The sequence below is a fragment of the Callospermophilus lateralis genome, chromosome 18 (assembly GCF_048772815.1).
Source record: "Callospermophilus lateralis isolate mCalLat2 chromosome 18, mCalLat2.hap1, whole genome shotgun sequence".
Lineage (NCBI taxonomy): Eukaryota > Metazoa > Chordata > Mammalia > Rodentia > Sciuridae > Callospermophilus > Callospermophilus lateralis.
This window is the reverse complement of record NC_135322.1, coordinates 16,424,593-16,436,142: the sequence shown is the minus strand read 5'-3', so window position 1 is coordinate 16,436,142 and position 11,550 is coordinate 16,424,593. Positions and strand designations below refer to the sequence as shown.

Below are 11,550 nucleotides of genomic sequence, written 5' to 3'. Positions count from 1 at the left end.
CATTTCCTTTATTTTAAAAACATTTTTATTTAGAGTTATACAAGAATCTTTTTATTACTCTTTTAATCATGTCTATATCTGTGGTTATATCTCTTTTCATTCAGATCAGGCAATCATACAGGGAGGCAAATCTTGAAAAGTATGGATTTCAAGTCCATTTCTTTTCTTATAAGGACAACATGGCAACTCAAAGAAGCAGATGTTTTTAAAATACTGGAATGATGGAAAACTTGGAGTACAGTGTCCAGGACAATCACAAGGAAAGGTATGGGGGAAGAAAAGTGGATGCTGCATCAATTTGCAATAAAAAAAGAAATTCCACTTAATTGATTTCTGTGTAAAATATTTCTGAATTCTAAGACCTGTATAAAAGGTGTCTCTTATGCTAGGTGTGGTGGCACATGCCTGCAATCCAAGCAACTCTGGAGGCTTAAGCAGGAGGTCAAACTCAGCAATTTAGCAAGACCCTGTCTCAAAAAAAAAAAAAAAAAAAAAAAAAATAACCCTTCTAAGTTGCTGAAAGATATTTTTAATTAGTACCAAGAAAATAAAGTGTCCATTATAACGGGCAACACTTGTTTTGGTCAAATATTGTACCGAGTAATGAACTTTTCAAGTGTTTTGTTTATACAATGTCAGGATGGTAAACTATTCCTTAGCTTTCATTTTCAACATAAACAACCACACTTTCAGTACAGTTTATAATTGGCATCAAAATACATTAAAAACATTGCTTTATTATTCAGAAAAGGGGTCAATAACAACTGCCTTGCCATTTATATTTATTACAAACAAGGCAGAGAAAATGCAGCTGGTGTAATATATTAAGAGTTCTCAAAATAGCTGGGCTGTAGTGTTGTTATTTTTTAAATTGTGAACACAATAAAAGATACTGGTAATATTTAAAATGGAAAAGTTTGGTAAATGGCACTCTAATAGACTGTGACATAGGGTTTGACAGTCATGATTTATATTAAATTCACATTTACAATGTTAAAATAGTTCTTATTATGCAGCTTGCTGAGGAATGAACCATATATACTTCTAAGTCTCTTTGCATACATTTTGTGTTCTGCTTGCATTCTATCTAATAAATCTTTAAACTTTTCTCTGCCAGAGTAACCATGTGTTTATATCATAAAGTATTTTCTCTAACCTTTTCTATATGTTCATATCAAATTGGAGCATGGTTTCCCTTGTAATAAAACTCTTTTTGTCCAAATTCATTAAATTGGTAAATTTCTCCTACAGTTAAATCCCTCCAAACCCAATGAAGCTCTGTGTCTTGCTCAAGGCTTTCCCACAATGATTAAATTTTCATTCCTATAGGCATTCTTCCTAGCATGAATTTTCTGATGTCTACTGAGGTTTGGCTTCTGATAGAAAGCTTTGCCACACTCATTACAACCATAGGGTTTTTCTCCTGTGTGAGTCCTCCAGTGTTTATTGAGGCATGACTTCTGGCTGAAACATTTTCCACATTCTCTGCAACGATAGGGTCTTTCCCCTGTGTGCATTTTTCGATGTACATTGAGATATGATTTCTCACCAAATGACTTGCCACATTCACCGCACACAAAGGGTCTCTCTCCTGTATGTGTTCTCTGATGTTCTGTGCGATGTGACTTCTGGGTAAAGGCTTTACCACAAAAAAAGCATTCAAAGGGTCTTACCCCAGTGTGAATTCTCTGATGCTTAATAAGTGTTGACTTGTGTGAAAAGGCTTTCCCACAGTCAGTGCATCCATAAGGCTTCTCCCCCGTGTGACTTCTCTGATGCCTGATGAATTCAGACTTGTAGCAGAAGGCTTTCCCACACTCACTGCAGACATGGGGTTTCTCTGTAGGTGGAACCCTCTTTGGTCTGTACACAAGAGAATTGGTTGTTGCTGGTTTATACATAACTGCTGGATTACAGCTGAGAGCTTTCTCACACAGACGGCAACCCCAGGGCTTTTCTCCATTAGATCTTCTATCATGATCTGTACGCTGTACCAATTTCTCATATCCATAACATCCATCTTGCTTTTTTGCATAGTTTTTCTTACAACAAATCAAGTCTAAATTATGGTTCAAACTCTTTCTACAAGAATCCCAGTTATTAGGGTTTTGAATTGAAGTGCTCAAAAGTGGTATTTTCTCAAACTTATTACATTCATGGGGTTTTCCCATGGGCAGTGTTTTCTTGCTGATGAATGCACCTTGCCCCAAAAGCACATCTTGCCGTCCATTCCTCTGGATATTAACTGACCAGAAGTCTTCTGTAGAAAGTACAAGTGAATCATCCCTTATAAATGTCTGTACTTATTATGATCTGGAACAAAACTTTAGAAATTCCCTCAAAATTTAAAGGATTACAGTATTTGATTAGACAGAATGAATGATGACCAAAGAGCACAATACAAGGGAGAAGAGTTCTAGGAGTGGTGAAGATTGGGAACACTAGCACAAATAGAGGGGAGTACATGCAGAGAAATAATTCCAAAGAAGGTGGGATGATGCACAGCAGGGGTTGGCAATGAGGGCTTTTGTTTTGTTTTACTTGTTTGTTTTCTGCTGTACTGGGGATTAAACCTGTTACACTCTACCACTGAGCTATATCCTCATCCCTTTTTGTCTTTTACTTTGTTGAGACAATGTCTCCATAAGTTGCCCAGGCTGGCCTTGACCTTGTAATCCTCCTGCCTCAGCCTCCTGAGTAGCTGTGTTATAAATATATTGGTGGCAATCTTGTTCTTTCAGAGCCAGACAGTGAACATTTTAGGCTTTGTGGACCATAGGGTCTTTGTCACAATTAGTCAATTCTCCCATTGTAGCAGAAAAATACGAACAATATGTAAACATATGACTCTGGCTGTGTTTCAATAAAACTTCATTCACAAAAATAGAGGGCTGATCTGTAGGCCATGGTTTTCTGAACCCTGCTATAGAAATAGTTAAATGTTGTACAGAACGTTGCCATTCAACACAAGGGTCTTTAAGGGGCACCTTTGGCCTTATTTGGGAGCTTGCTAGATATGCCTATCTCAGACCTTACCCCAAATCTGCCGAATCAGAATTTATTATTATTTAAAAAATTTTTTTTAGTTGTAGATGGACATGATACCTTTATTTATTTTTATGTGGTACTAGGATCAAACCCAGGGCTTCACATATGCAAGGTGAGCACTCTACCACTGAGCCACAACCCTAGCCCTAGAATTTATTTTAGCAAAATGCCTAAATGATTAACATGTCAGAGTCTGACAAGCATGGATACAGAAGTTATCAGAGTTTATCCTGACAGGCTAGCTAACTATAAATAGCAAAGTGCACTAAGGATACTGTATTTTAGTAATCTGTTTCTTTCCTAATCTTATGAATTTTATTTTTATGTGTAAAAAAAATGGGTATTCAACACTGCTTAAGAAGTCCACGGCACAAAAGCAATTAAGAACCCCTGACTTAAAGGCATACAGGCATGAGATAAACTGGACGTGATTTTAGGAGATGTCAGTGAAAAGTGGGGAGAAAGCCACTTCTATAGAAAGAAAAAAACCAGCGTATGTGGGAAGAACAATCAGAGTGGTAGAAGAGGGAGACTCTAAGTGGACACACACAGGCAACCGTCTGGGATGAAATACAAGGTGAAGCTGAGTGCTGCGGGGCATACCTATAATCCCAGCTCCTTGGAAGACTGAGGCAGGATTTCAAGTTTGAGGTCAGTCTAGGCAATCTGGCAAGACTCTATCTTTATAAAAATTTTTGGCTAAGTACCCCTGGATTCAATCTCTAGTATATATATTAAAACACATACACAAAAGGAGGAAGAGGAGGAGGAGGAGGAGGAGGGAGGAAAGCAAGCAAGGCCTGAGGAACAGCAAGGACAAATAATGATGACCTTAGTTTTTTACATACAAAGAACAGGGTAAGTGGGCACTCCTGTGGAAATGATCTACAGACTGGTAAAATGGGAGCTGGATGTGTGCACACAAGGGTACAAAAGGCAAAGGAACCAGTTATGAGGATCATGTGGTCTCAGAATGGATGAGTTCTTTAAAGTGACATGACTAGGAAGAGAACGAACTTATGAAAACCAGGAAAGGCAGCCCCTTGGAAGAAGGCTGGATGTAGAGAATACAGAGCACTTAGAAAGCAAAGCTGATAAGGTATATTTTTTGTGGGATTTGCAGTTATAAAATTATCAAAAGAGGGAGAAGAAGAGTTGATAGCCAGGTCATCTTGGTTTCAGGAAGATGAATGGGCAGTTCAATGAAGCAGAAATACACCCCAGAGGATACCAAGTGTAGAGGTCAGGAGTAGTGGTTCTAGAACCTGATGACCTGGATTCCAATTCTTGTTCTGTCCCTTACTTGCATGTTCTCTTATTGTTCCTTGTTTGTAAATGGGGTAATAAAGTAACCTGGGTTCACAGGTGTTGTAAGGGTTCAATCAGTCAATCCATGTGAAGTGCTCAGAGCAGACCACAGCACATGGAGAACACAGGCTGCCACCCAATAATTCTAATGCTGTGCTGCTACTGCAACCCTGCAACCCGGATGGGAATAGTTAGAAAATGTTTTGATGAGAAATATTAAAATTATTAATTTTTTAGTTTATATAATATTTAATTCAATTGTGTGGTTAATGACAGCAAAATATAAATGGCATAAAGAGATCTAGGAACAGAACAGAGGTCCCATTCAGGGCCTATTCAGGGATTGTCTCTTGCAAAACCCATACTTATTTGTTTTTTGATTTTTTTCTTTTCTTTTTTTTTTTTTTTTTGGTACTGGGGATGGAACCCAGCAGCTTTGCCGCTGCATTACATCCCGAGTCCTTTTTATTTACTTATTTTTAGGGCCTCACTAAGTTGCTAAGGCTGGCCTTGATCTTGCTATCCTCTTGCCTCAGCCTCCCAAGTTGCTGGGAATACAGGCTGTGTACCCCTGTGCTTGGCTAACCTCCCCTACTCTGGTGGAGAAGCAGTACTTCAGAGGCATCCCTAAAAGTGGGTCACCAAGGGGCTGGGTCTGTAGCTCAGCAGCAGAGTGCTTGCCTAGCATGCGTAAGGCACTGGGTTCAATCCTCAGCACTATGTAAAAAATAAACATATAAAATAAAGGCATTGTGTTCATCTACAACTACAAACAATTAAAAAAAAAAAAAGTGGGTCACCAGGGCTGGGATTATGGCTCAGTAGTAAAGTGCTTGCCTAGCATATGTGAAGCACTGGGTTCAATCCACATAAAAAAACTAAATAAACAAAGTTACTATTTCCATCTACAACTAAAAAAAAAAAAAAAGAAAGAAAGAAAGAAAAAAGAAAAAAAATGGGTCACCAACCCTCAATGTACCATGGGTATTATTGGGATATTTTACATTTAGAAAATTCTGAGGGTTAATTGTGAGTGGTTAAAATGGGCCCAGTGACTCAGGAGGTTGAAGCAGGAGGATCGAAAGTTCGAGACCTGCCTTAGCTTTAGCAAGGCCCTAAGGACTTAGCAAAACCCTGTCTCAAAATAAAACAAACAGAAAAGGGGTTAGGAATGTGGTTGAGTGGTTAAGTGCCCCTGGGTTCAATAACCAGTACCAAAAAAAAAAAAAAAATGACAGGGCCCAGCTCATCCCATGTGGAGTTCCCTGCTTCCTCCTCTGCAATCCCATACTCTTCCATCTATAGGAGTACTTCAATTTGAGTTCAAAGAGTAAGGAAATGAGGGATAATAGACTGTGGATACAGCAGGCAGATCTAAGACATTTCATTGGGAAAGTGTTAGAACAGAGAGTAGGAATGCAAGAATCATAGAATTATTTGTAAGAACACCAGAATGTTCACGACACATGAGGGATACGTGACCTCAAGAGATAACCAAGGATTCTGGATGAAGGGAGACCAAGCACATAAGGGCAGAGCTGAGATTTAAAGTGGAGGCAGGAGGAACACACCCAGATACAGTGTGAGGACACATGGAGGTCAAAGTGTCATCAAGAAGGTTGAGGTGTTCAGAAAAATGTCAGGCAATACCCTAAACAAAACTTTAAAGGTGCCGGCTTCCCACGGTACCCCTCCTGCTAGAGTTATCACACTTACCCTGACAATGGCAGCCCGGGCACACTGCCTCACAAATCCATGGTGCTTCTTCCTGCTCCAGCCTGAGGATCACATCTGGTTTGGTGCCTTCGTAACCTATTCCAGGAAAATAACCCAGGCTTTGGGCTGAACTTCTTGGTCTTCAAAGTCTCTCAAGCAGCTTTGAATGCTGCACAACAAACATACTTGGGAGGGAACTGTATACTCATCCAGAACCAATGGAATTAGTAATCCAGGATGATCGAAACTCAGGCCAAACCCACTGAGGCAGCACAGCACAAGGGTTAGAAATGCCTTCTGTAGCCAAGCTGCTGGGATCAAATTCTGGCTCCACTGTGTTCCTCGGGGGTGATTCTGGGCAAATCAGTGACTTCTCTGTGCCTCGGTTTCGATTTATGCAAAATAATGGTACTTAAAAGTACCTACACCTCAAAGTTTTTTTAAAAGGTTTATTTCCAATCTTGCTCTCTGACTTTAGGCTACAGTGTGATGGGTACAGCTAACATTTTTTAAAAATCCAACATTCTGGCTTTCAATGCCACTGTACTATGTAGATAAAGAAATACTGTGGAAAAGTTAAAATATAATGTTTAAGAAGCTGACTGAATCTATATGCTTTTAAAATGCTAGTATTTGGGTATTTTCTGTAGGGATAGTTCCACTGAAATTATTTTCAGAACTGTCCTCTGGTATTGACTACTAGAAGGTCAAGAAGCACTTCTACTGTAGTTACAAAATGGTATCCTGCCAAGTCTGGTGGCACATGCCTATAATCCCAGCAACTCAGGAGGCTGAGGCAGGAGGTCAGCCTTGGTAACTGAGCAAGTCATGTATACTCTGAATTGTATAATGAAGCTGTTCTTACCCACTGAGACCAGGTTACTATAGGTCTCCAGCATTACGTCCCGATATAGAGCCCTCTGAGCAGGATTCAGCCGGCGCCACTCCTCTTGGGTAAAGCCCACAACCACATCTTTGAATGACACAGGTCTCTGCTGAAGCTGAAATGACAGTAAATTATGTGGAAAACTGTTGGTGGAGGTGGATGGTGTTGACTTATACTTCTCACAGGTCACAGCTTATCAAGGCCATCTACCTAGGATGTCCTTTACATTCCTACCTTTGTACTATATTTGGTGGCAAAGATAAAAATCATGTTGGAAGCCACCCGCCCATTGTCATTCATACTTTGAGTCAACAACCCACCATGTGTAGCCGAGTGCTGGCTGGTGGGAACACAGTGATGGATGATTCCTGACCTCAGGGGTCTTACTGTCTGGCATAGGCAGAACAATTTGTAGAATCATCAGCATGGAAGTGTCATGACAGCTGTAATGGCAGGATACCTATGCTATAGCATGCAGGGAAGGAACCGGTCCATTAAACTTTTCCAGGTCTGGTTAGGCTTCAGAGCTCAGGGCTGTGTGGACTTGAGTCTTCTCTACAGGAAGATGAAGAGCACCCCTTGCAGGGAGTTGTGTGAACAAAGACACAGAGGCAAAACAGTGATTTTAAAGGTGGCAAGTTACTCAGAGATATGGGCAAATTACACAAAAGCCTTTGAGTGATGAGATGGTAGATAAATATGTGTACAGAGCACATGCTGGGAGGCCACGGGTGAGTGTGATGTAACTCTAAGCAGACTGGAAAGCAGACTGGTGCATATTGTATTCCTAGAGTAACCACTGGAATCATAATGCAAACAGGTACAACTGAAATAAAGTAGTGTTCTAAAAGATGTTTAATGAGTCCGTACAAACATACACACAAAAAAAAAAAAGAAAAGAAAAGAGAGAGAGAGAAAGGAAGGAAGAAAAAGAAAATTAGAAGAGGAGGAGGAGAAGGAGGAGAAAGAGGAGGAGGAAGAGGAGGAGGAGGAGGAGGAGGGGGGGGGAAATAGAAATAGAAGATGTACAACCGTATAATTCCAGCGACTCAGGAGGCTGAGGCAGGAGAATTGCAAGTTCAAAGCCAGCAACAGAAATTTAGCGAGACCATGTCTCAAAAAATAAAATGGGGGTGGGGTGGGGTTGTGGCTCAGTGTAGAGTGCTTGCCTAGCATGCGTGAGGCACTGAGTTTGATCCCCAGCACCACATAAAAATAAAACAAATGAAATAAAGGTATTTAAAAAAGAGTATTTATGGCACTAAAAAATAACAAGATCATGGCATTTGCAGGGAAATGGATGGCATTAGAACAGATTATGCTAAGTGAAGTTAGCCAATCCCAAAAAAACAAATGCCGAATGTCTTCTCTGATATAAGGGAGGTGACTCAAAATGGGGTAGGGAGGAAGAGCATGAGAAGAAAATTACCTCTAGATAGGGAAGAGAGGTGGGAGGGAAAGGGAGGGAGAATGGGAATTGCATGAGAGGGAAAAGACCCCCTTCATTATACAGAATACAGGTATGTGAGGGGAAAAAAAAAAAGAAGTGGGTCACATTAGATTGGGTAGAGAGTAGTGATGGGAGGGGAGGGGTGGGGAAGCAGGGAAAGGAAGGACAACAGAATAAAATAGGCATTATTATTGCTGTGGGTATATACGTGACTGCATGACCAATGTAATTCTGCAACCTGTACACTCAGAAAAATGAGAAATTATATCCCATCTGATTCCAATGTAAATAAATAAATAAATAAAGATACATTTAATTATAAAAAAAGATTTATCATTGTCTAAGTAGCAAGGGACTTATAAAGAGTTTTGTCTTGAGTTCTACAGTCAATGCCTTTTGTTTTTAGAGTACACTGATTATCACAAATCAAAACATCAATCATGTGTGGCATTGTGGTGTTTTGGTCAGTGGTAGACTTTATGTAAAACAATACCTATAGCAAATACCCTAGGTGTGTAGTAGTATGTGACATCTCGATTCTTGTCATTACAATCAGATATCTGGAAAATGGAAGAATTATCTTTGAGTAAACTTTTCAGAATGTATTCCCATCAAAAAAAAAAAAAAAAAAGAGTATTTAAAAAAATATAAAATGGACTTGGAATGTGGTTCATTGGCTAAGCACCCCTAGGTTCAATCCCAAGTATCACACACACACAAAAAAGTATGTTCTGGGGTACTACTGCATAGCAGGGTAACTATAGTTAACAAAAATGTACTGTTTATTCAAAATAGCTAGAAGAGGGTTTTTGAACACTTTCACCACCAAAAAAAGATAAAACATATGAGGCAATGTATACTTTGCTGTTCCTGAGTCAACTTTGTTTTAAGAGAGTTGGTCTCTTGTTGCTCATTTTAGGTGGATATCTAACATTATATATGTGGATTACAAATGACAGGGATTTAGAACTTCCTATGACTCTGACAACAATAGCAACACTGTCATTTCATTGGGGAGCAAAGGACTCCAGAGTTTTTGCATGGGAAACACTAATGAACCTCTACATTAAACTTATTTCTGCATTTATTATTGGTAAGAACTCTACTATATTACTGCTTCTCAGACCTTTGGGTGCAAGGATCACCCAGAGCCATTTAAAAACAGATTCCCAGGACCACCCACAGAAAACCCTCTCCAGGAAGTCTGGGGTGAGGCCTGCCATTCTGTATTTCTAACAGCCTTCCAAGGAGATACACCTGGCCACTCTGTAAGCAGCAGCATTGTTCTGCCTCAGCCTCTCAGGAAAATGTCTTCATAAAGAACCACCTTGAAAAGCTAGCTTTCCCCTAGAGATATACATGTGCTTCTTCCTCAGGAGCTATGCAAACCAAGGACTAATTTGTCTTTGCCTTTTTGTGGAATTCCAAGGAAGATCACAGTTACTGACCTCTTCTTGGATTCTTTACTTTGTACATCTATATTCCAAACAAGAAATGTTCCTTGCATTGGTGCTCATAATATCAAACTTGAAAACTACCTAAATGTCCATTAAACCACAGACTAGCTAAGTCAGTCATACCCCATGTATTCTCTATGAAGCATTATATACCTGGTTAAAAAAAAAAGTTGTTCTAAGTACTAATACTATGGGTATAGCAGTATGTTTAAGTGTCTTTCCATCATGTTTACGTGTAGAAAGGGGGCTACGGTATTTCACCCAAATCCTCCTGAAAGACTGGATGCTGCAGGCTTGAAACTTTCTGAGATTTATCTTTGGCCAGTGGGAACTTCCCTACCGCAGTTCAGGTATATATCCCAGCTCTACAGTTTCTTTTTGTTTGGTAGTACTGGGGATTGAACCCAGGACCTTGAGCATGTCAGGCAAGTGCTCTACTACCGAACTACATCCCCAGACCTTTCTTTTTATTTTATTTTATTTTTTAATTTTTAGACAGGGTCTTGCTCAGTTGCAGAGGCTGGCCTCAAACTCCCACCTCTACTGGTACAACAGGTGTACTACCATGCCCAGCTACCACCATGTTGTAAGATCAGCTCAGGCCTCTGTTTAGAACTCCCTCCGCCTGATCCCGCTTTCTTCACTGCCTCAGGAGAATTCCAAGATCCCCCTCAATAAACCCTCTGTGTTAAAATATCCATCTCCAAATCTGTTTTCCTGAGAATCAGCCCATGACAAAGTGTCTATGCTTATAATGGGTACATTGTTTTCTAGAACACTTTCCCCAAGAAGGGAAATTTGGCCACTTATTGTCACACTCACCTGGTACTCAATCATTTTCTGCTGTTCTTGGAAAAACAGTGGAAACCTGTGAAGGTAGAGACGGGGAGGAAGAGGATGGAGGAAGAACAGAAAACAGCTGTGAGGATCAGATCTGTCTTGGAACTTGCAAATTCCCTATGTAAATCTTCTGTGTTTTAAATCACTGTGATCAAAAAATAAAATGGCTGCCATTCAAGTGAGAATGTGAACACATAAAACAGACCTTTTAAGGAGGAAAAGCTTCTACTAAAAAATAAGTAGAAGTTTAAAAAAAAACCCTTAAAAATTAAATAATTAGATCTAAATGTATTCTGAACAAGGGATAACTTATAAAAATATTAAAAAGAACTCTGCCATGCGACCAGCACGAGCTTCATAAGAGAAGGTTCGATGCATAAGAAATTGCTAGTGAGTTTTAAATTAAAGAGTCAGACTCTCATTACCTTTAACACAGCTCCGAGACAGCTTCTCCTAGCTCCCGCTTCCAGCCACCTAAAGCGGTAGCAAGGTTTAAAGAAGAGAGCGAGAGCATGCCAGGGAGTGAGCTTTTATTGGAGAACTAAAAATTCAAGGGAAAATTCCATCCAATGAAGGTTAAGGGGGGCAGCATCCCAAGGTCAGGGCCGGCCATTGGGTCTTCAGGTCAGTGGCCAGGCACACCTCTGCACAGACAAGTCCTCGGACCTGGGAAAGGTGTGGGATGGTTTAACACAGCTGTGTCTAAGCGCCTGTCACCCAGCCAGGGAGGTAACTCAAATCACATGCGAGGATGGCCTCCCACAAAGAACCCAAAGAAAAACAAACTAACTGTAAAACAGTAAAATATACTCAAAATATGATCCTAAATAATTAATGGAAGCTAC

The 11,550-nt window shown here is 40.0% G+C and overlaps 1 protein-coding gene across 1 annotated transcript; it reads right to left on the bottom strand.

Annotated features, from left to right (window-relative positions):
• Positions 1-607: 607 nt before the first annotated feature.
• Positions 608-10,702, bottom strand: Znf793 (zinc finger protein 793). Its single transcript, XM_076837722.2, has 4 exons — positions 10,688-10,702; positions 6,938-7,064; positions 6,073-6,168; positions 608-2,260 (listed from the first exon to the last, which is right to left on the bottom strand). The coding sequence occupies exons 1-4, from the start codon at positions 10,700-10,702 to the stop codon at positions 1,290-1,292; spliced, it is 1,209 nt and encodes a 402-aa protein (XP_076693837.1). The 3' UTR covers positions 608-1,289.
• Positions 10,703-11,550: the final 848 nt, after the last annotated feature.

What these genes read in the sequence shown, in the direction of transcription:
- Znf793 (XM_076837722.2), bottom strand. An exon ending in TAGTAACCTGGTCTCAGTGG is followed by an intron (nt 6,169 to 6,937) that starts GTAAGAACAGCT and finishes TTCCTGGAATAG; the next exon opens with GTTACGAAGGCACCAAACCA. An exon ending in CCCGGGCTGCCATTGTCAGG is followed by an intron (nt 2,261 to 6,072) that starts GTAAGTGTGATA and finishes TACTTTCTACAG; the next exon opens with AAGACTTCTGGTCAGTTAAT.